Source organism: Chanodichthys erythropterus, chromosome 7, assembly GCF_024489055.1.
Source record: "Chanodichthys erythropterus isolate Z2021 chromosome 7, ASM2448905v1, whole genome shotgun sequence".
Lineage (NCBI taxonomy): Eukaryota > Metazoa > Chordata > Actinopteri > Cypriniformes > Xenocyprididae > Chanodichthys > Chanodichthys erythropterus.
In genome coordinates, this window is record NC_090227.1 from 23,968,941 (window position 1) to 23,988,579 (window position 19,639).

At 39.1% G+C, this 19,639-nt stretch overlaps 1 protein-coding gene across 1 annotated transcript in view; it reads left to right on the plus strand.

The window, feature by feature from the left end:
- Window positions 1-19,639, plus strand: part of si (sucrase-isomaltase) — an 85,453-nt gene that overhangs the window by 15,964 nt on the left and 49,850 nt on the right. The window contains exons 10-24 of the mRNA XM_067389930.1: window positions 735-860; window positions 1,486-1,617; window positions 1,776-1,892; window positions 4,935-5,048; window positions 5,695-5,779; window positions 5,883-6,000; window positions 8,285-8,456; window positions 13,407-13,523; window positions 13,974-14,128; window positions 15,091-15,175; window positions 16,927-16,983; window positions 17,821-17,945; window positions 18,542-18,630; window positions 19,263-19,312; window positions 19,465-19,638. Of these exons, the coding sequence (XP_067246031.1) occupies window positions 735-860; window positions 1,486-1,617; window positions 1,776-1,892; window positions 4,935-5,048; window positions 5,695-5,779; window positions 5,883-6,000; window positions 8,285-8,456; window positions 13,407-13,523; window positions 13,974-14,128; window positions 15,091-15,175; window positions 16,927-16,983; window positions 17,821-17,945; window positions 18,542-18,630; window positions 19,263-19,312; window positions 19,465-19,638 (1,716 nt within the window). The remainder of the gene's footprint in view (window positions 1-734; window positions 861-1,485; window positions 1,618-1,775; window positions 1,893-4,934; window positions 5,049-5,694; window positions 5,780-5,882; window positions 6,001-8,284; window positions 8,457-13,406; window positions 13,524-13,973; window positions 14,129-15,090; window positions 15,176-16,926; window positions 16,984-17,820; window positions 17,946-18,541; window positions 18,631-19,262; window positions 19,313-19,464; window position 19,639) is intronic.

Consider the following 19,639-nt stretch of genomic DNA (forward strand, 5'->3'; position numbering starts at 1 on the left):
ATATTGCCTTCTTCTCATAAGATGTGCTCCTGTGACCATGTGTCAGAACAGGACGTCCCACCTTTAAATGGTGCTTGATATTGACTCCAACACCTTACTGAACTGTTCTTTGGTACATTCTCGACCTTTCTACTTGGTTGTTATCATTTAAAGAAAAATTTACTAAACATAGGGCTTCGTTGTGCTGTAGAGGGATATATATATATATATATATATATATATATATATATATATATATATATATATATATATATATATATATATATATATATATATAATAAACTTTTTAGGTAGTTGCCAGTGATGTTTTATTTTCTTTGTAGCACTAAATCTGAAATAAAAATGGATAAGAACTATATAGACATAATTAATAATAATAATAATGACAAAAACACACAACAAAATTACTGAAACTCTAACTAAATTTAAAATGAAAAATATGATAATAAATTTAAATGTATAGTTTTAATAAAAACTAAAACAGAATGATGATAAAATAGCACTGGGCCATTTATATATTTAATGGTAAGTACAGCCCTAATAAGCAGTCAGTCATTACTGTAAAATAAACCCTGGCAAGGTGGTCAGGATCCTAAACTTTATCCTTGCTAATTGATGTTACCCCATGCAAAAGGTTGAAGTAAAAATCATATAGGCCCAGATGAAACCTCCAGATTAGCCTGAGGGAGTCCTGTGATGTTCAGCATGTTTAACATTGCTTTATGTGTCTCCAGCTGATTGGCAGGCCTTTCATCCCTCCATACTGGTCTCTGGGCTTCCAAATCTCTCGCTGGGACTATGGCAGCCTGGACGAGGTGAAGAGAGTTGTGGAGAGGAACCGACTGGCCGGGCTTCCGTATGTAAGTGCCAGGAACAGAAGGAGGGTCCTCGCTTTGTTCTACAAAACTTGATTCCACCCAGCACTTCAAAGCCACGATTGAGAGCACAGAACAAAGCTTTATAAATAATAACTTCACATATGTGAATTTCACCTGTACGTGCAGTTAGAAACGTTTAGCACCTTATGGTTGGGTTCTAATTGCTGAAAGATGTATTGAAGCTCAATGTTTGATCTAACCTGAACAAAGAGGGCTTTAGCATGTCAGGATATTGCATCTCCGCCTGATTACCATTAGCAAATTACTGGCAGGAGAATCTCACCATCTGCTGATGTTTGATGGAAGTCAAGCCTAAAAGAATCAAAACAAAAAACAGTGACTGGACAATATTAGCATGCAAAAGAGGCATTAGCCATCATAAAGGCTGAAGGAGCTGATTCTAAAGGAGAAATTAAGGAGGAGACTTAAGTGCCATAGTTCTGGTAGAACGAGAATGGCTTGACACAAATATGAACTTTAGCAACTTGTTTAACTTCCGTAATTTGATGCTAAAATAAAACAGGATATTCAATGAGAGAAGAAAATTTTGATTTTAAGGGACTCAAAGTCAAACCATTATTTATGTCCATATTGTTTTGTGTTCCAGGATGTCCAATACACTGATATTGACTACATGGAGGACAAAAAGATCTTCACCTATGATATGGATAAATTTAAGGACTTGCCTCAGTTTGCTGATTACATGCATGAAAAAGGGCAGAAATACATCATCATACTGGTGAGCCATTGCTATTGAAATTTAATTTATGTTAAGGTGTAGGGTTTTATAGGTTGGCAAGTCAGTTCTGGCTTTTGGACAGTATAGGCCATAGCAAGTTTTGTCTCATACATTTCAGTGTTTTTTGAGAGTACCTCAAAACATTTTCTTTTTGGTAGGATCCTGCTGTGTCCACAGGTTCGAGGATAAATGGACCCTATGAAGCACTTGAAAGAGGACATGAAGCTCATGCTTGGGTAACTGAATCAGATGGGAAAACACCTTTACTAGGAGAGGTAAGATCCTCCAAAGATAATCCTGATCACGGTATTATGTTGGCTAATTGTTACAACAGTTGGAATTGAGAACAAGCTCTTATTTATAAAACTTACTGAACTGAATGATTTCCATCATGTTTGGTTTTAGTAATTGTTTTTGGACATTTGCATTTTTACACTGATGGGGTCAGATAACATATTGTATTGCATTGTCCTTGCTGGTTGCACACTACAAGATATATACAGTACAGTGTGTCTAGAGTAGTCTGATCTGGGACTTATTTTTGGTGTATTGGTGTAAAATAACTAAGCCTATCGAAAAATTAAACTAATTGTTTTTTTTTTTCTATTTCAAATATAACGAGCCCAGCACGATATGCGGACAAAAATATATACAGTATATCGTGGCCATGAATTAAGAATTCATTCCCACAAATTAAGAATTCATTCTTTCGTTTTAGTATATTGCAACCATGATTTACTTATTTGTTCCCTCATTTGAGGAAATCGTGGCCACGTTGAACAAATTAGTTTACTTGTTTTAGTTCAATTGTGGCCACAAATTAAGAATCTGTTCCCAAGACTTATTAATTTGTTCCCCCAATTTAGTGAATCATGGCCACGTTGAACTAATTCATTGCCTCATTTTAAAGGTAGGGTAGGCAATTGCAGAGAGGCTAGTAATAGTAAGTTAGCTTTAAAAGCATGAGATGCCACCCTCCCTTCAGAGCGCTCTCCAAAGCCATGCCTCCTTCGCAACACATGAAAGCACACAGCAGAGTCTGCAATGCATCATGAGAGGTGAGGTTAAATTACTTCATGTCTCAAACCACATAACATTACACTATTAATGAACGTAAACAACTTACAGAGTTCCCACTTGTACCACCTGACTGCTGCAGATTGATTTTGGCGTTGATAGTGTTGACATAGAAATGCACAAATCCAAGTCTGAGGATATGAACTGCTCTGCTCGGTTTGTGGTTTTCATTCGGACCAAACTGAGACTTCCACAGAAGATATTTGTATTGTATTGTATTTAGACCACTTCTATTTTGATTTCTATATTGATTGCTATCAGGATGTGAAGAGAGTTTCCACCAGTATAACAAAAATTGTTTTATAAAACAAATTGACTAAAACCTACCTTTAACTAAAACAAGGGAACACATTAATACTGTAACGAAGCGGGAGTCATGGTAAGATCTAAATGCAAGCTTTATTAAGAATGTCGTACAGGCAGGGTCAATCAGGAGCAGACGAGAACAGCAAGGGACAGGCAGAATCGTAATCAGGGTGCAGGCAATGGTCAGGACAGGCAGATATCATTCACAGAACAGTATACCAGGCAAGGGTCAGGACAGGCAGCAACGGGTCAAAAACAGGAACAGGCAAGATCAATCACAGGCAGACAGAAAACAAGGAAACGCTCAGAATTGTCACAAGGAATCAAGACTTCGCAAACTGGTGGTGTGAGTGTGAGTCCTTTATAGTCCTGTTAATGTACTGCAGCTGGGTGTGGTGATTAGTGAGGAGTGTGTGCATGGCTGTATGTGGCGACAGGTGATTGGTGTGGAGTGAACATGTGACTGGCTGGGAGGATTGTGGGTAATGTAGTCCAGGAACTGACAGAAACAGACGGTGATCGTGACAAATACAATGTGGCTGCGATTTAGTAAGACGAGGGAATGACTTATTATATTGTGTGCACGATTTACTTAAAACAAGGGAACGAATTAGTAAAACGTTGTGGGAATTAATTAATTCATGGCCATGATATACATGATTTTTCTGCATGTCATGTGCTGGGCTCCATACAAATAAATGCTGATCTTTTGAAAGTTCTATTTATCAAAGAATCCTGGGGGGGGAAAAAAAGATACAAATATTAACTTTTTTCAACATTGATTATAATAATATACATTTATTGAGCAGCAGATCAGCATATTAGAATATTTTTTGTGACACTGAAGATTGGAGTAATGATGTAGCTTTGCATCACAGGAATAAAATGCATTGAAAAAATGTATTGAAATTGTAATAATATTTCAAAATATGTTCGATTTTACCTTATTTTAGCCTTCATGAGCTTAAGAGACTTCTAAATCTCTCTCTCTCTCTCTCTCTCTCTCTCTCTCTCTCTCTCTATATATATATATATATATATATATATATATATATATATATAAGTATAGTTATTTACAGTTTACGTAACGATTGTGTGGTGGAGGATCAATGCTACAGTACTTATTCAAAATAACTAAAAGCCTGGAACCATCAAGTAGAATTAGAATTAGAGCCAGAATTATTAGATTTCTTAGAATTACCATCCATCTTTTTTAAAAAAAAAATCCCATTAAACATTATTAACTTTCCAGTTCTATTTTAAGAAAAGATTATTTTGTATTTACTGGCTTAGTTTAAGACTAATCTTGTGGTGTCTTGTAAAAATGTATAAAAACAAAATTGAACCTTGTGAAAAAATTAGAATAGATATTTATAATGAAGTATAGAATAAGTAAAGAGACACTGAAAAATTGACGGATTTAATGAAGGACTTCTGGAGTTGCCATGTGATTGCCATGAGAGAGACCATTAATTTAACCTATGAAACACTGAATTAGATCATATATCAACCACCCCTCAGGGCAACAATACACATATCACATGGCAATAATATCATTTGTGAGTATTTAGACGATTAGGCGCAGACAGATGCTAATTGCTTTTTTATAGTTTTATTTCAGGTCAATGTGGGCATTGATTTTGCATTAGAGTTTAATATCACGCTTTCATGCAGCTCAGAGCCATGTGAGATGAGGAAAATAAAAGAACACAAGAGGAAATGGAAACGCCAGTGGCTTAAAAACATAAAGACATAAATAAAACTGGGGGGTGGTGGGGGGCTGTATTTCACCCAATATTTCTGTGAAATATTGTGATGTTTGTGATTAGAATCTCATAAAACAGAGGCATTTTACCCAAATAATCAAAATAAATAGGATATATTTAAATATATTTGACAGTTAAGCACATTTCCTCCTCTCTCTCTTGTCACAGGTCTGGCCAGGGGAAACTGTGTTTCCTGACTACACTAACGATGCTTGCATTGAATGGTGGGTTAATGAAATTTTGCTATTCTACGGAGAAGTCAAGCATGATGCTCTCTGGATTGTAAGTAACCCACATAGATCATTACCATTGATCATATATTGAACTTGATCATTTTACGACTTGGTGAAAAGGTCATGAAAGGTCATGAAAAATGTTCTGATTCTGATCTCCAACTTCCTACAGAGTCTCCAAATCAATATTATATATGCCACTGACTTAATATGTATTAATCATGATATTCAAACACAGCAAAACTCTATAAACATCACTGTAAGATTTTAAACTCCATCTGATCTACAGTATAGTATAAACTACAAAAGCTCAACATAAAGTCAAAATTTAAATTCATGTTTATTTGTATAGCGCTTTTTTTTTTTTTTTTTTTTTTTTTTCAGTAGGCTTACATATTGTTTCAAAGCAGCTTTACAGAAAATGCATTTTTCAAAAATATTACAATCAAGAAACCAGTGGAGACTCACAAATTTTACACCATCTAGTCAATTCCTGAATTATAAAATCAAGTCCAGCCTGATTTTTTTTTTTTTTTTTTTTTCTTTTTCTCACTGAATATTTTGACTTGGATTACTTTTGCGAATGCCATTTCATGTTGACTTTAAAGCCTCCCTAAAGGGTGATGCTTTAATCTCAAGATAATTAGCTGCCTGAATTAGGGAAGCGCTGAACTAATTGCTGTTTTATTTCCAAGGACATGAATGAGGTGGCCAATTTTGTGAAGGGAAGCATCAAAGGCTGTGCTGATAACAAACTCAACTATCCTCCATTCACCCCACGTGAGTCTGAAATGCATCTAGCGCTAGATTTATTGATAGCAGATGCATATCAGCTAAGCATTTCCTCACCATCTGTACTCTTTATTTCCATTCTACTCTAAAGGTATCCTTGATGACCTGATGTACAGTAAGACCTTATGTATGGATGCTAAACACAAATGGGGGACCCACTATGATGTCCACAGTCTCTATGGGTACTCTATGGTCCTGGCCACTGAGAAGTAAGTGTTGGTTTGTTCACACTCTATATGCAAATGATCTCTCTTATGATCGGCTGACGCTGCTTTCTAATCTTGTCAAAGAATGATTAATGCAGGTGAACATCACCACAATGTCATATTTACCAGTGGATAGTCATATGTTAATGTGCTCATGGTTGTGACAGCATAACCATGAATGTTTTGGAATTTTGTTTACGCTTAGTTTTCATAAATGTTCTGGGTGGTTGTGGGAGGGAGGTTTATGTTTTGAATGATAGTGTATACTATATGTAAGCAATAAGGTACGAGAGGCTGTGCTGTATCGTGAATAAGTCACGGCTGAAGGGCGTCGTTAGGCACGACACAAAGCCGTGACTTATTCATGATACAGCACTAACCTCGAGTAAATTATTGCTTTTATAAAATGGTTACCACACAAGACAAATATTAAAGCCAAAAATATGTATAAATGCAACTTTCATGAAGTAAACTTTTGCTAAAAGCCTTCCTTCCACTGGAAAAAATAGTCCCTGACCGTGAACAGCAACAGATGTTATGTTATTATTCGATTAAATGGCGGCAAAGACTGTCTTTATGAATGTGTCAGTCAGTAGCGAAGACTTTTACATTGAAAAGACTGAATTGTTGTGAACACGGAACAAGATGCAACTGATAAATGCTTTGACTAAAGCTGTCACTCATGGGAAAACCCATTAATTGTTAAAAGGACAAGATAATACATTGGGCATTTAAACGTTTTTCTGTGCAGTGATACACAGGGTGAAACGGTCATAGCCGTGTTTAATCGTGAATAAAACACAGCTATTTGCCAATCAGAATCAAGGGAAGGATGTTTTATAAAGTTTATCAAATTATTATTATTATTATTATTATTATTATTATTATTATTACTTTAACCCTCTGGATTGCCTCTGGATAACAAACTCATTTTCTTCATTTTGCAAGAACCTTTTTTTTAAGTTGGAAATAAAATGCAGGGATGGTTTTTAATTAACCAATAAAAGGATATTTCTTCATTTTAAGATCTTTTTTTCTAGCAAAATACTCTGTGGAGGATGCATTTTTTTTTAATTTTTTTTGCTCTAGAGACTGCCTTCAGAAATACGATTCACATTTCTTTGCAAATAAACATTTTAAAACATCTGGAGTCATATAAATTATTTGTGCATTATGGGGTATTACTTATGTTGGTTGTCTTCTACATTGCATGGCAGTGGAATAGATATGAATGCTGTGGATATGGATGCAATGAATGCAGATGATATATAGTTATGAAATATTTATTTGTTTTTGTATTATTCATTGTTAAATATCTTTACCTACTATTTTAGTATTTACTTCACATTTAAATCTATGTTAAATAATAATAAATTGACAATTATTTTTGTGGTGTTTAGAAAAACCTTTAATTTCTTTCCAAATAATTTGCTAAAAAAAAAATCTTTTAGGATGTACCTTTAATACAAGAAAACTGAACCATTTTTCCTTTCAAATAATAGAGATAGGATTAAGGAAAACTTTTTTTTTTTTTTTTTTTTTTTTCAGCAATAATAATTTGTCTTTTAAAAATAAATGTTTATTTTATTTTTTTTATTTAATTTCATTATTTTTCTTTGTATTCTTCAGCAATTAGATTTTTTTCCAAAATAAATAATTTCCTAACATCAAAGTATATACAGCTATGGAAAAAATTAAGAGAGCACTTAACATTGATTTCTGAACTTGGAGTGGTCTCTTAATTTTTTCCATAGCTGTATTGTAATAATGAGGTCAACTGAATGCAAGAAAATGGAATCAAACTTTTTTTTTTCTTTACTAGTGCAAGTAATAGAAAATGAATAAAATAAAAAATTGTTCAGATTTGAAATGATTTATTTAATGAATGTGGAACAGCACACGACAGCTCTGAGTCAGTTGTAGTGACTCAAGCAGCATCACGCGTGATTCAGTGTTTTACTAACATACACTCAATATTGTCATATGGCAGGATGTTTTCCTCAAAGGAGGGTTGAGTTGTATCATGCTTGCTCTTTTTATTTTCAGCAGGAAATCTGTTTTACTCATCTTGTAATTTCTACATCATTGATTTGTTCCACTCTCGTTTCTCTACACCCCCTCTCTCATTCAGCTTAACTCCCACTTAACTCCTGCTTTTATGTTTTTCATCTCTATAGTTTCCTGGGCCACCCTACTTGGCGTTGTGTCTTTTAAATGCCCTCTTTTATGTTGTTTTATTCTGGTGCCAACATTCCCTTTAGCTCTAAAATTGTGTTTCTGCTTCCAGGGCGGCGAGAAGAGTGTTTGGGAACAGCCGTTCCATGGTCTTTTCCCGCTCCTCCTTCCCCGGGGTGGGCAAATACGCTGGGCACTGGTTGGGTGACAATGGCGCCAACTGGAATGACATTAAGTGGGCTATACCAGGCATGCTGGAGTTTAACCTCTTTGGAATACCTTATGTAAGTGGTTTCTGACAGTAATTGATGGTAGACACCAGTCTTTCTTCATAACACAACAACCCCCATTGTGAGACATGGAAAGCTTTTAGAGAAAGCTTTTGGTTTTGATTGTGTTTCCATGAAATGCAATGAGAAATTGAATAGGCATTTGGACTCAGTGTTCAGTTTGAATTGAGTTAACATTGACTGGCCGACTCAACAGTCAGATCCAATGAATTCATCATGAGATGGATGGTGTATACATCTCTTGCTATTGCTGCGTTTAAAAGCAGGGGTTGCATAATATCTGACCATCAAACTTACTGTGATTTGTACTGTGAGGTAAATCATTTTTAAACCACTTATTTTTATTATCAGTATTTGTTCATATTGAGATTTCTCACTTTTTGATTTCAGTCTTTGGTGTTTTTGCAAATCTGAGCACAGTTTGAGACATTGTTAAGATCTCTTATGAAGAATCTCCTGGGTCTTTTTCTCAGGAGAAACATCTAAGAACTATGAGACTTAAGCAAAAACTCTCTACGTAATCTCAACTGAGTTCCATTTTTTTCTTTCAAAGAACAAGAGATTTATTTAAGCAACTTCTTTTAAGTAACTACCTCTCTGAAATTTCCATAAGGGAATTAAAAATAGATACAAATGAGTCAATAATTTTATAATAATATTTGCTAACACTTTCAATGGTGTCTTTAAACAGACATTCTACTGACTGTTGTTACAGATCCCTTGTTTCCCTGGACTCCATTTCCCAGTATCCTCCTGTTCTCCACACCTGCACTCACTTCCCTCGTCAGCTCCTCATCGTCACTCATCACCTGCACCTGGACTCTATTGTTAGCACTCCTATATAATGCACTCACTCCCTGCACTCCTCGTCCGTTCTCTGTTTTGTTAAGGTGTCTGTCTGTTGTTCATTGCCATTGTTTGAAGTAAAGTCTCTATTATCGTGGAAATCCGTATCTGCCTCATCTCTCTACCAGCCACCCGTAACAGAAGAACGGACCTAAACCGACCGGATTTTCCACGGAAAAAAAAAATGGAGACTTTCCCCAGCTCCCTGGATCCAGCTCCTCCATCGCCTCTCACCCTAACAGCCAGCGAACGCATTATCGGGCTCCTGCAGGTTGGACGTTCGCTGGAGAGGTATGTGGAGGAGTTCGTTGAGCTTGCGTACTTGTCTAACTGGCCCGACGCTCAGTTGATCTCCCTGTTTTTGGATGGATTGGATGACGACACTATCCGTTTTGATGAACCTGTTTTTTGTTTCTCCTTAAGCGACACTATCAATTTAATTTTGTGGTTGAATGGCTCCAATTTCTTAGTAGAAGAGGTTCAGGATCAGTGTTGTCGTCCGGTCCATCCAGAAACACGGTTGGCCGGGCCAGTTAGTCAACCTCCGGCTTCCTCCGCACACCGCTCCAGCGAACTCCCTGCCTGCCCCAGGCTGGACCCATATTCCGCTACTGGGCCCAGTAAGCGGAGGAGGAGGAAGAAAGTGGCCCCAATGTCTCCAGAGCCCGCTCCAGTATCTCCAGAGCCCGCTCCAGTATCTCCAGAGCCCGCTCCAGTATCTCCAGAGCCCGCTCCAGTATCTCCAGAGCTCGCTCCAGTATCTCCAGAGCCCGCTCCAGTGTCTCCAGAGCCCGCTCCAGTATCTCCAGAGCCCGCTCCAGTATCTCCAGAGCCCGCTCCAGTATCTCCAGAGCCCGCTCCAGTATCTCCAGAGCCCGCTCCAGTGTCTCCAGAGCCCGCTCCAGTATCTCCAGAGCCCGCTCCAGTATCTCCAGAGCCCGCTCCAGTATCTCCAGAGCCCGCTCCAGTATCTCCAGAGCCCGCTCCAGTATCTCCAGAGCCAGCTCCAGTATCTCCAGAGCCCGCTCCAGTATCTCCAGAGCCAGCTCCAGTATCTCCAGAGCCAGCTCCAGTCCCCACAGAGCCAGCTCCAGTGCCTGTGGGGATTTTAATTGTATTTGAGGGGATGAAATGGCCCTCAACCCCAGTCTCCTCCGAGCCAAGTTCTCCAGTCTCCGCCGCCGAGCCAAGTTCTCCAGTCTCCGCCGCCGAGCAAAGTTCTCCAGTCTCCGCCGCCGAGCAAAGTTCTCCAGTCTCCGCCGCCGAGCAAAGTTCTCCAGTCTCCGCCGCCGAGCAAAGTTCTCCAGTCTCCGCCGCCGAGCAAAGTTCTCCAGTCTCCGCCGCCGAGCAAAGTTCTCCAGTCTCCGCCGCCGAGCAAAGTTCTCCAGTCTCCGCCGCCGAGCAAAGTTCTCCAGTCTCCGCCGCCGAGCAAAGTTCTCCAGTCTCCGCCGCCGAGCAAAGTTCTCCAGTCTCCGCCGCCGAGCAAAGTTCTCCAGTCTCCGCCGCCGAGCAAAGTTCTCCAGTCTCCGCCGCCAAGCAAAGTTCTCCAGTCTCCGACGCCTACGAGCCCTCAGCGCCAGCCGCCGCCTACGAGCCCTCAGCTCCAGCCGCCGCCTACGAGCCCTCAGCTCCAGCCGCCGCCGCCGAGCCCTCAGCTCCAGCCGCCGCCGCCGAGCCAGCCGCTCCAGCCGCCGCCGCCGAGCCAGCCGCTCCAGCCGCCGCCGCCGAGCCAGCCGCTCCAGCCGCCGCCGCCGAGCCTGCCGCTCCAGCCGCCGCCGCCGAGCCAGCCGCTCCTAGTATGGTCTCTGTGATTGAACTCTCCAGCCCAAAGACTGTTTTCCCTCCCTGCCTCCCTCTCCCGCCTCCTCCTAGTCATGTCTATACTGCACCTCCACCTCAAGCCCCCTCGCCCAGATCTCCACCTCGGACCTCTGGGCGATTACCTTCACCCCGGCTCCAACCTCCCTCTGCTCCACCGTTGCCCATCAGTCCTCCAGCTTCACCAGTCTCCATCCTGCCTCCACTCACACCTTGGTCATTCATCAGCCTGCCCTCCCCTCTGGACTTCACTCCTCCGTCTCCGCTCCGTCACTCCGTCCCTCGGATTCAGTTGGCCTCCTCACTCCCCCCGGTGTTCGTTTTGTTGGCTGTCCTTCTGCTTTCACTGCGGCCTTCTGGAGCCCCGGCTGCGCTTCGGTCGGCGGAGCCTTCGGTTCCGCCATCACCCGCCAGTCCTTCAGCGACGCCTGGGCTCAACGCCTCGAAGGCTTCGGCTCCTGACCCGCCATGGCTGCCCGCTGCACCTGACCCGCCATGGCTGCCCGCTGCACCTGACCCGCCATGTATGCCTGCTGCATGTCTGCCCGCTGCACCTGACCCGCCATGGCTGCCCGCTGCACCTGACCCGCCATGGCTGCCCGCTGCACCTGACCCGCCATGGCTGCCTTCAGCCCCTGACCCGCCATGGCTACCTTCAGCCCCTGACCCGCCATGGCTGCCTTCAGCCCCTGACCCGCCATGGCTGCCTTCAGCCCTTGACCTGCCATGGCTTTTGAACCTGCCCTGGAGACCTCCACTCCAGTTTGCTCCTCCCCCTGCACCAGCTTGAGGTCTCCAGGGCGCCCGCCCCCCTCCCGGTTGTTACATCTACGGCGCGAGGACGCGCCTACCGGGAGGGGGAGGTACTGTTACAGATCCCTTGTTTCCCTGGACTCCATTTCCCAGTATCCTCCTGTTCTCCACACCTGCACTCACTTCCCTCGTCAGCTCCTCATCGTCACTCATCACCTGCACCTGGACTCTATTGTTAGCACTCCTATATAATGCACTCACTCCCTGCACTCCTCGTCCGTTCTCTGTTTTGTTAAGGTGTCTGTCTGTTGTTCATTGCCATTGTTTGAAGTAAAGTCTCTATTATCGTGGAAATCCGTATCTGCCTCATCTCTCTACCAGCCACCCGTAACAACTGTAAGTAATTTGGCAAGTAACGTTACACACGATAAGAGGTATATTTTCCATGTTAATCAGAGTTTTTGTCCTAACTAGCCACGACACAAAGTATGGAAATGATAATCTCAGATACTGTTTGTGTGCTTTATTTAATGTTAAAAGCATCTAATGTGAGTTTGAATATCATTTTGTGCGTGTTTTATAGTTGTACTAACAATGAACAATTCACCTCAGATCTTCAAAATAAATAAAAGGAAACAAGAAGGTTCAAACTGTCAACTCATTGTGAACAGACACATGTATTCTATGACAAAGATTGTTCAGTAACTTAGTATGTATTTTTAATAATGTTAAAATGGTGTAATATTCATGAATTTCATTATGTACTCATCCTTTTTATTTTGAGCGCCGTTGGGGCATGCCGAGAGAGAGAGAGCCTGCCCACTCGCTTTTCTGATTGGCTGTGATTTTTCATTGACTTTATCACATCTCATCGTCGCGTCCCGTCTGATGTGGACAGACAAATTGTTTGTCGCTGGAATCTTATTGCATCGCTTCTGCTTAAGACCTATGGTTAAGACACGGTGTAACAGTTTATTGCTCTAATGAAAGTTGACATGTAGTTGCAAAGTTACTTATAGTTTGTAGAACGTCTAAATTTGACTGTCCAATTTTACTTTTGAGATTCAAAAATGAACACAAATGAGACAAACTGATCTTGGAATGAGTTCATATTCGAGGCCTTTAATAGCAGACTTTGCTATTTTTACAACAATTAGCACATTTTTAGGTCTTTTCTTATACTCTAGGGCAGGGGTTCCCAACCTAATTCCTGGAAACCCCAACACTGCATGTTTTCCATGTCTCCTTAATCAAACACACCTGATTCAGATCATCAACTCATTGGTAGAGACTCCAAGACCTGAAATAATAGAGAAATAACAGATAAAGGAGAGATGCAAAATGTGCAGTGTTGGGCGGTTGGGAACCGCTGCTCTGGGGAGACGTTTATGAGTTGACTTTTCCCCTGAATCGCCATTTGATCTCTATTTAATCGCCTCACTGATTTGGAGAAACAGAGTTTTCATTGTGATTTTTTTTCTTCCCCACCTCTGGAGAGATTCTGAATCTCATGATTTTATTCGGCAGGTTGGTGCGGACATCTGTGGGTTCTTCGACGACTCATCAGAGGAGCTTTGCAGACGTTGGTTGCAAGTTGGCGCATTCTACCCCTTCAGCCGTAACCACAACGCACAAGGTTACAAAGTACGTCCTGCCCTCTAAACACCAATAAACATTCAGTCTAAGTGTACAAAGTATCCTCTTCTTCTAACATCTCTGCTACATGTTACTATCCCAACGGCAATGCTCTGAATTACAAGTGTGTCCTCTCTCTTTAAATGCTATTTGTAGAAGATTTATTTCTCTAATCATCATTGTGAGATTGGCGTGAGAGAAGCAATCAGACCTCCGGAGCGAGAGTTTGAGAGGGCAAATGAGGATGAATGGAAAATGATATTCTTGGTGAAATTAGATGAATAAGATTTGACCTTTTAGTCAGAGAGTAATCATTCCACGGCTGTCTCCGGGACCGATGGCTCTCCGCCATGATGAACATATTATCAGTATCCACACAGTAAAATCCATTTCTCACTCAGCTTCTCTTTGCTCTTCAGCTTACTCTCCATGACTAGTTTTATGACCCTTTTCTAACAGGACCAGGACCCTGCATCATTTGGTGCTGATTCTCTCTTGGTGAACTCCTCCAAGCATTACCTGAACATCCGATACACCCTCCTGCCATACCTCTACACGCTGTTCTACAAGGCCCACACTAATGGGGAGACTGTAGTGCGTCCCATGATGCATGAGTGAGTTCGTAAGCATGTGCAAACAGCAGTGAACAGTGTCAGCCTCAACAACAAACAGCTGGTTCTGTATATTAACTTTGTGTATTTCTAAATGAGATCTGTGTAGAAGAAAAATATTGTAGTTTGAATGCCTTTTTTGAGTTTAATTCATCAACTTTATTATTTTAAGTAAATACATAACCATTCACAAGTACTTTATTCAGTACTTTATTCATTCTACACCCATAAGGCCTTTGTTGATCTTTAGAACACAAATTAAATTATTTTTGATTAAATCCGATGGCTCAGTGAGGCCTGCATAGACAGCAATGGTACTTCCTCTCTCAAGATCCATAAAGGTACTAAATACATATTTAAATCAGTTCATGTGAGTTCAGTGGTTCTATATTAATATTATAAAGTGACAAGAATATATTTTGTGCGCCAAAAAAAAAAAAAAAAAAGACTTTTTAACAATATCCAGTGATTGCTGATTTCAAAACACTGCTTCAGAGCGTTATGAATCTTTTGAGTCGAATCAGTGATTCGGATCGCGTATCAAACCGCCAAACTGCTGAAATCACGTGACTTTGGCGCTCCGATCTACTGATTTGATTCATAAAGCTCCGAAGCTTCAAGAAGCGGTGTTTTGAAATCGGCCATCACTAGATATTGTTAAAAGTCATTATTTTGTTTTTTTGGCGCACAAAAAATATTCTCATCACTTTATAATATTAAGGTAGAACCACTGTACTCACAGAGTCTCCTTTAAAAAAATTTAAAAAAAAATCTTACTGACACTTCTTACTTTTGAATTATATAGTGTATATTCACAGATTACCTTTTTAAACCATATTTTAATTACCATGTTTTTTTTGTTTTGTTTTGTTTTTTTCTTTCAGTTTTAGTTAGTTAGTTGGTTGTATTAACCAGTCAGCATCCAGGAACTATATGCTTAATAAGACTATTTTGTTTCTCTGCAGGTTCTATTCCGACAGTGAAACTTGGGCGGTGGACAAGCAGTTCTTGTGGGGAGCACACCTTCTTATCACACCTGTGTTGGATCCTGTAAGTGAACACATACACACACACACACAAGCAGTTGTATAACTTCCTCTGGGACCATGCAGATGACCTCCTCTGGGACAAATACGAGGAAGATGGGACTTTTTTCTCACTCTTTTCATTTCCATCGCCTCCTTTTCTCTCTTTCTAATGAGTTCGTCGACCTCATTATGAAGAAATTAGAACTGAATATAGATCGCGGCCATGTGAAAATGGGTGATGAATTGTTTGAGCAGGCTTTGTGCATTTTATCAAGAATATGACTGAAAATCTTCATGTTCAAAGAGCTTCCCAGGAGAACATGGCAAAAGGCCCATTTTGAGAAAGTTTGATATGCATACGTCAAGAGACGCGTGCGTTGAGGTTATTCAAATCTTAAGGGAGGGTATGTGATGTAAACACTTCAATCAGCAGCAAAATCCATATGCATCAGATGCATGAAAGATTATGATAATTACTGGACCATGTGGTATGGAAAAAAGTTGTTAGGTGCTATAACAAGTTGCAGAGAAGAAGAAAAACTGCTGTTGTTTTTCATCTCGCAAGCATTAATTTAATGACACCCGACATCTAACTTGCAGATCAGTTGAACTTTAATCTTCTCAACATGGGTTTTGACTAGGGAAATCTATTTCCACCTTCAGAATTTTTGTTATCTTAGCCATCTTTTTTTTTAAATTCTCAAATGTTCTTGTTCATCTTGACGCTCTCAATTACTTATGTTGGTGAGCTTCAAAGAGTGAGAAGCCACCACTCTGTGGGGGTCAAGACTTATAAAAAGGAAACTATATAAAATATTAAACTGTTTTTAACATTGGTTATAATATGAAATGTTTTCTTGAGCAGCAAATCTGTATATTAGAATGATTTCTGAAGGATCATGTAACACTGAAGACTGGAGTAATGATGCTGAAAATCCATAATAAATTAAACTTTCAAATATATTACAATAGAAAACAACAAAATTAGGTTTTGCCATCACAACAATAAATACAATTTTTAAAATATATTCAAATAGAAAACAGTTATTTTAAATTGTAATAATATCTCACAATATTACTGTTTTTACTGTATTTTTGATTAAACAAATGCAGCTTTGGTGAGACTTCTTTCAAAAACATTAAAGAATCTTACAGACTCCAAACTTTTAAATAGTAGGGTATTTATTTATTTGCTTTTTTTTTCCCTTCTAAGTTATCCCTAGGGTTTAGGATTATGTTAAAAGGACAAAAATAAATAAATAAATAAAAATAAAATTAAAAGTACAATTTATATGGACCTTCTGCTAATTAGTATAGTTACTAACTGTAGGCTGTTTATGTTTCCCAAGTGTTTATATTTACAACGGCATCAAAGTGGCTCAGGTTAATCATTATTTGGAGTACCTCTCCATTTTGAGAAACACTGTTGCTGTCTTAAAGTCACCCATGACCAGTTCTTTCAGCTTGATATGAATATCTTATTAGAGTGCCACCATCAGAAGTGTACAGTGGGTTTTCCCTTAGGCATAGGCATGAATCATCTATTTTTTTTAGTTTGTTCTCTTTCTGTCAGCTTATACTCTCCAATATCGTGCTCATATTCTGTCTTTCTGAAGCTTGAAAAAAAAAACGTCAGGTGGACCAAATCTCTCTGAAATATCACTAATCATGATTGCATCCCCATTAGTTTAATGAATAATGCTAATTATTAAAATAATGTCTGTCATTATGTTTAAGGTATGCATCTTAACACAGCTGACTATTCTGTTTTAGGGTGTTGCAACTGTGGAGGCCTATATCCCAGATGCCGTCTGGTATGACTTTGAGACGGTAAGACCATCGTCTTGCATCAGTAAATAATGTACATTTTTGGTTGAGTTATTCCAATAAAATCTGTGCTTGAAACTACAGACTTGTTCCTTTAGTGAGTCAGAGGCAGAGTTTTTCATTTAAGCCCCTCTAGAGTCTGGTTAGTGCTTTAGCCAGATAAACTACCACCACTTAGATCACTGATAGGATTGGTCCCTTACGTCTCAGAATAGGTCGATTACAGAAGCCATGATTGGCAAAGCAGGTCGTGAATGACCCTAGCAGAGGAAGAGAGATTTGATGGAGAGGAGCTACATGGAGAACCTGATTGGATCTGAAATGACTTATGGATAGAGAGGAGACTCAATGTCTGTCTTGGCATCTCAGCATTGACCTAGACGCACAGTCAGAGAGAGGGGTGAGGGGTCTTGTGCAAGAGACGGGTAATTCAGGCAGTGTGAGGTGAATTAACAACAACGAAAACCATGCTGAAAATTATGTTAAGCTCGGTTTCTAATGAAATATTAGTGATTACAGTTAATGTTATTACTGTAAAATTAACAATGTAATAAGCTTTTTAGATGATCTTTATTTTATGCTATTTTTATCAAAGTGATGGTAAATATCTTTTTATCAAGTGTAGTTTGGCAGAAACTATGACTTTGGTCCTAAATCTAGTGAATTGTTTATTCTTTTTGTTTGTTTATTTTGTTTTTAAATTTATAATCTTATAATTATGAAAAAAAATAGCATATTTGATTGATTGATTGATTGATTGATTGATTGATTGATTGATTGATTGATTCAAACACATATATGCGTATATAAATGTATATACATTTTTGATTGGTTTTATAGGAAACAAAGATTACAGAACGCAAAGTGAAGGTTAGCATGAACCTGACCGAAGATAAACTTGGTTTACACCTGAGAGGCGGAGCCATTCTGCCTATTCAAAGACCAGATGTCACCACCACATACAGGTAATGATGGGAACCTCAAAAAAAAAAAAAAAAAAAAAAAAGACTTCACCTAAAACATTTTACCAATAATAATTTAACATTACAGTGTGAGTTTATATTAAAACAGACAAATATTTAGATGGGTTTGTTTTTGCACTTACCTCTGTGTGTTTCAAACATTTTTTATATTTCCTCTCAGGGGTAGTTCTGTGTTTTCATTCATCTCATTCATCTGCATGAGGCCTGAGTTTCCATTAAACATTAGGAAAATTGTTCAAATTTCTCTCTGTGCTCAATAGCTTTTTATTATATAGCGCTTTTATTTCCCTCTGAATATTTTACACCTTTCACAATAGAAATGGAAATGTACTGTATCTCTCATAGTATCTTTTTGGGGTGTACTTGCACATAAATTGGGGTGATACAAGAATGCTTCACAAATACAAGGTGAAGTACAACTTATTTAAAATGCATCCCACTTTGCTGTAAGGTATCTGTGACATGTTATTCACAAACAAGAATCCCATATGAACTTCAAAGGATCCGTTTTCTATCTGCTCTTCAGTTTCTGGTAAAAAGTTGTACGTTTGTGTGATGAAAGTTATGTGTTCCCTCAGCCGACTTCGTCCCATGGGACTGATCATTGCTCTTGATGACAACAAGGCTGCGTCAGGCGAGCTATTTTGGGATGACGGAGACTCTCGAGGTATTTTTGAGGGACTTGCTATTAATTAAAAGTTGTTTTTTTTTTTGTCTCCTACAGTTCACTCTCAGAAACAAAACTCTACCTTATGAGGGCTCAACAATACGGATGTTTTTCTTCAAGCCTGAAGTTCAGATTTCTACTTATACATCCAATGTTTACACTTTTTTTAATTTTTTTTCATCAGAACAAAATGTATATATGTTTCATTAAAGATTTTTACTTGGCAAGAACAGCTATAATTTAACCCCATGAAAAATATAAATTCATAGAGTAAAGAAACATTTTGCTTGGGTGCATGCAAACCTCACCTTTGTTAGCCGGGTAGTTAACTTTACCTTGGTTAGGTTACTTTGTTTTTTACATTAGCAGAATTTGCAATATAAAAATGTTCAATAAATGAACAGTGCAGAGAAAAACAAATGTTAGAGTCTGCAAGGTATAAAAAGACATGAATGTGAGCAACAATCTTAAGATGTGGTGAAAAAGTCAAATTGGTCACAGGTTTATCCTTATTGTTGAGCCCTATAATAGACTTTTTTGAAGTAAAATGATTAGATTTAGGCTAATGTTTCTTAATAACTCTTGTATATGATATTTAAGTCTATTTGTCTCCCATAACTTCTTTTTCTCAGATACTGTATCGTCTCGCTCCCACATTCGCTACCAGTTTTCAGTGGTTAATGTACGTCATCCTAATGTCACATTTTTGTTAGTTTGTTTGTATTTTCTTTTAGATGACATTACATTGTATGTCCAAACAGCAACATCATTTTAAAAATTACATCTTGTAAAATTTTAATCATATTAATATCTGATATTTCTCTATTGGATCAGGGTGTCTTGACAATGGACGTCGTCCACAAAGGATACACAGATCCAAACAACTTGAAGTTCGAGGACATCACTGTAATGGGAGTGACTACTGCTCCCACTCTCATTCTTGTGTCAGACGGTACCACTTCTAACGCTCTGCCCGAGTCCCAGGTTCACTACGATTCTACCAAGCAGG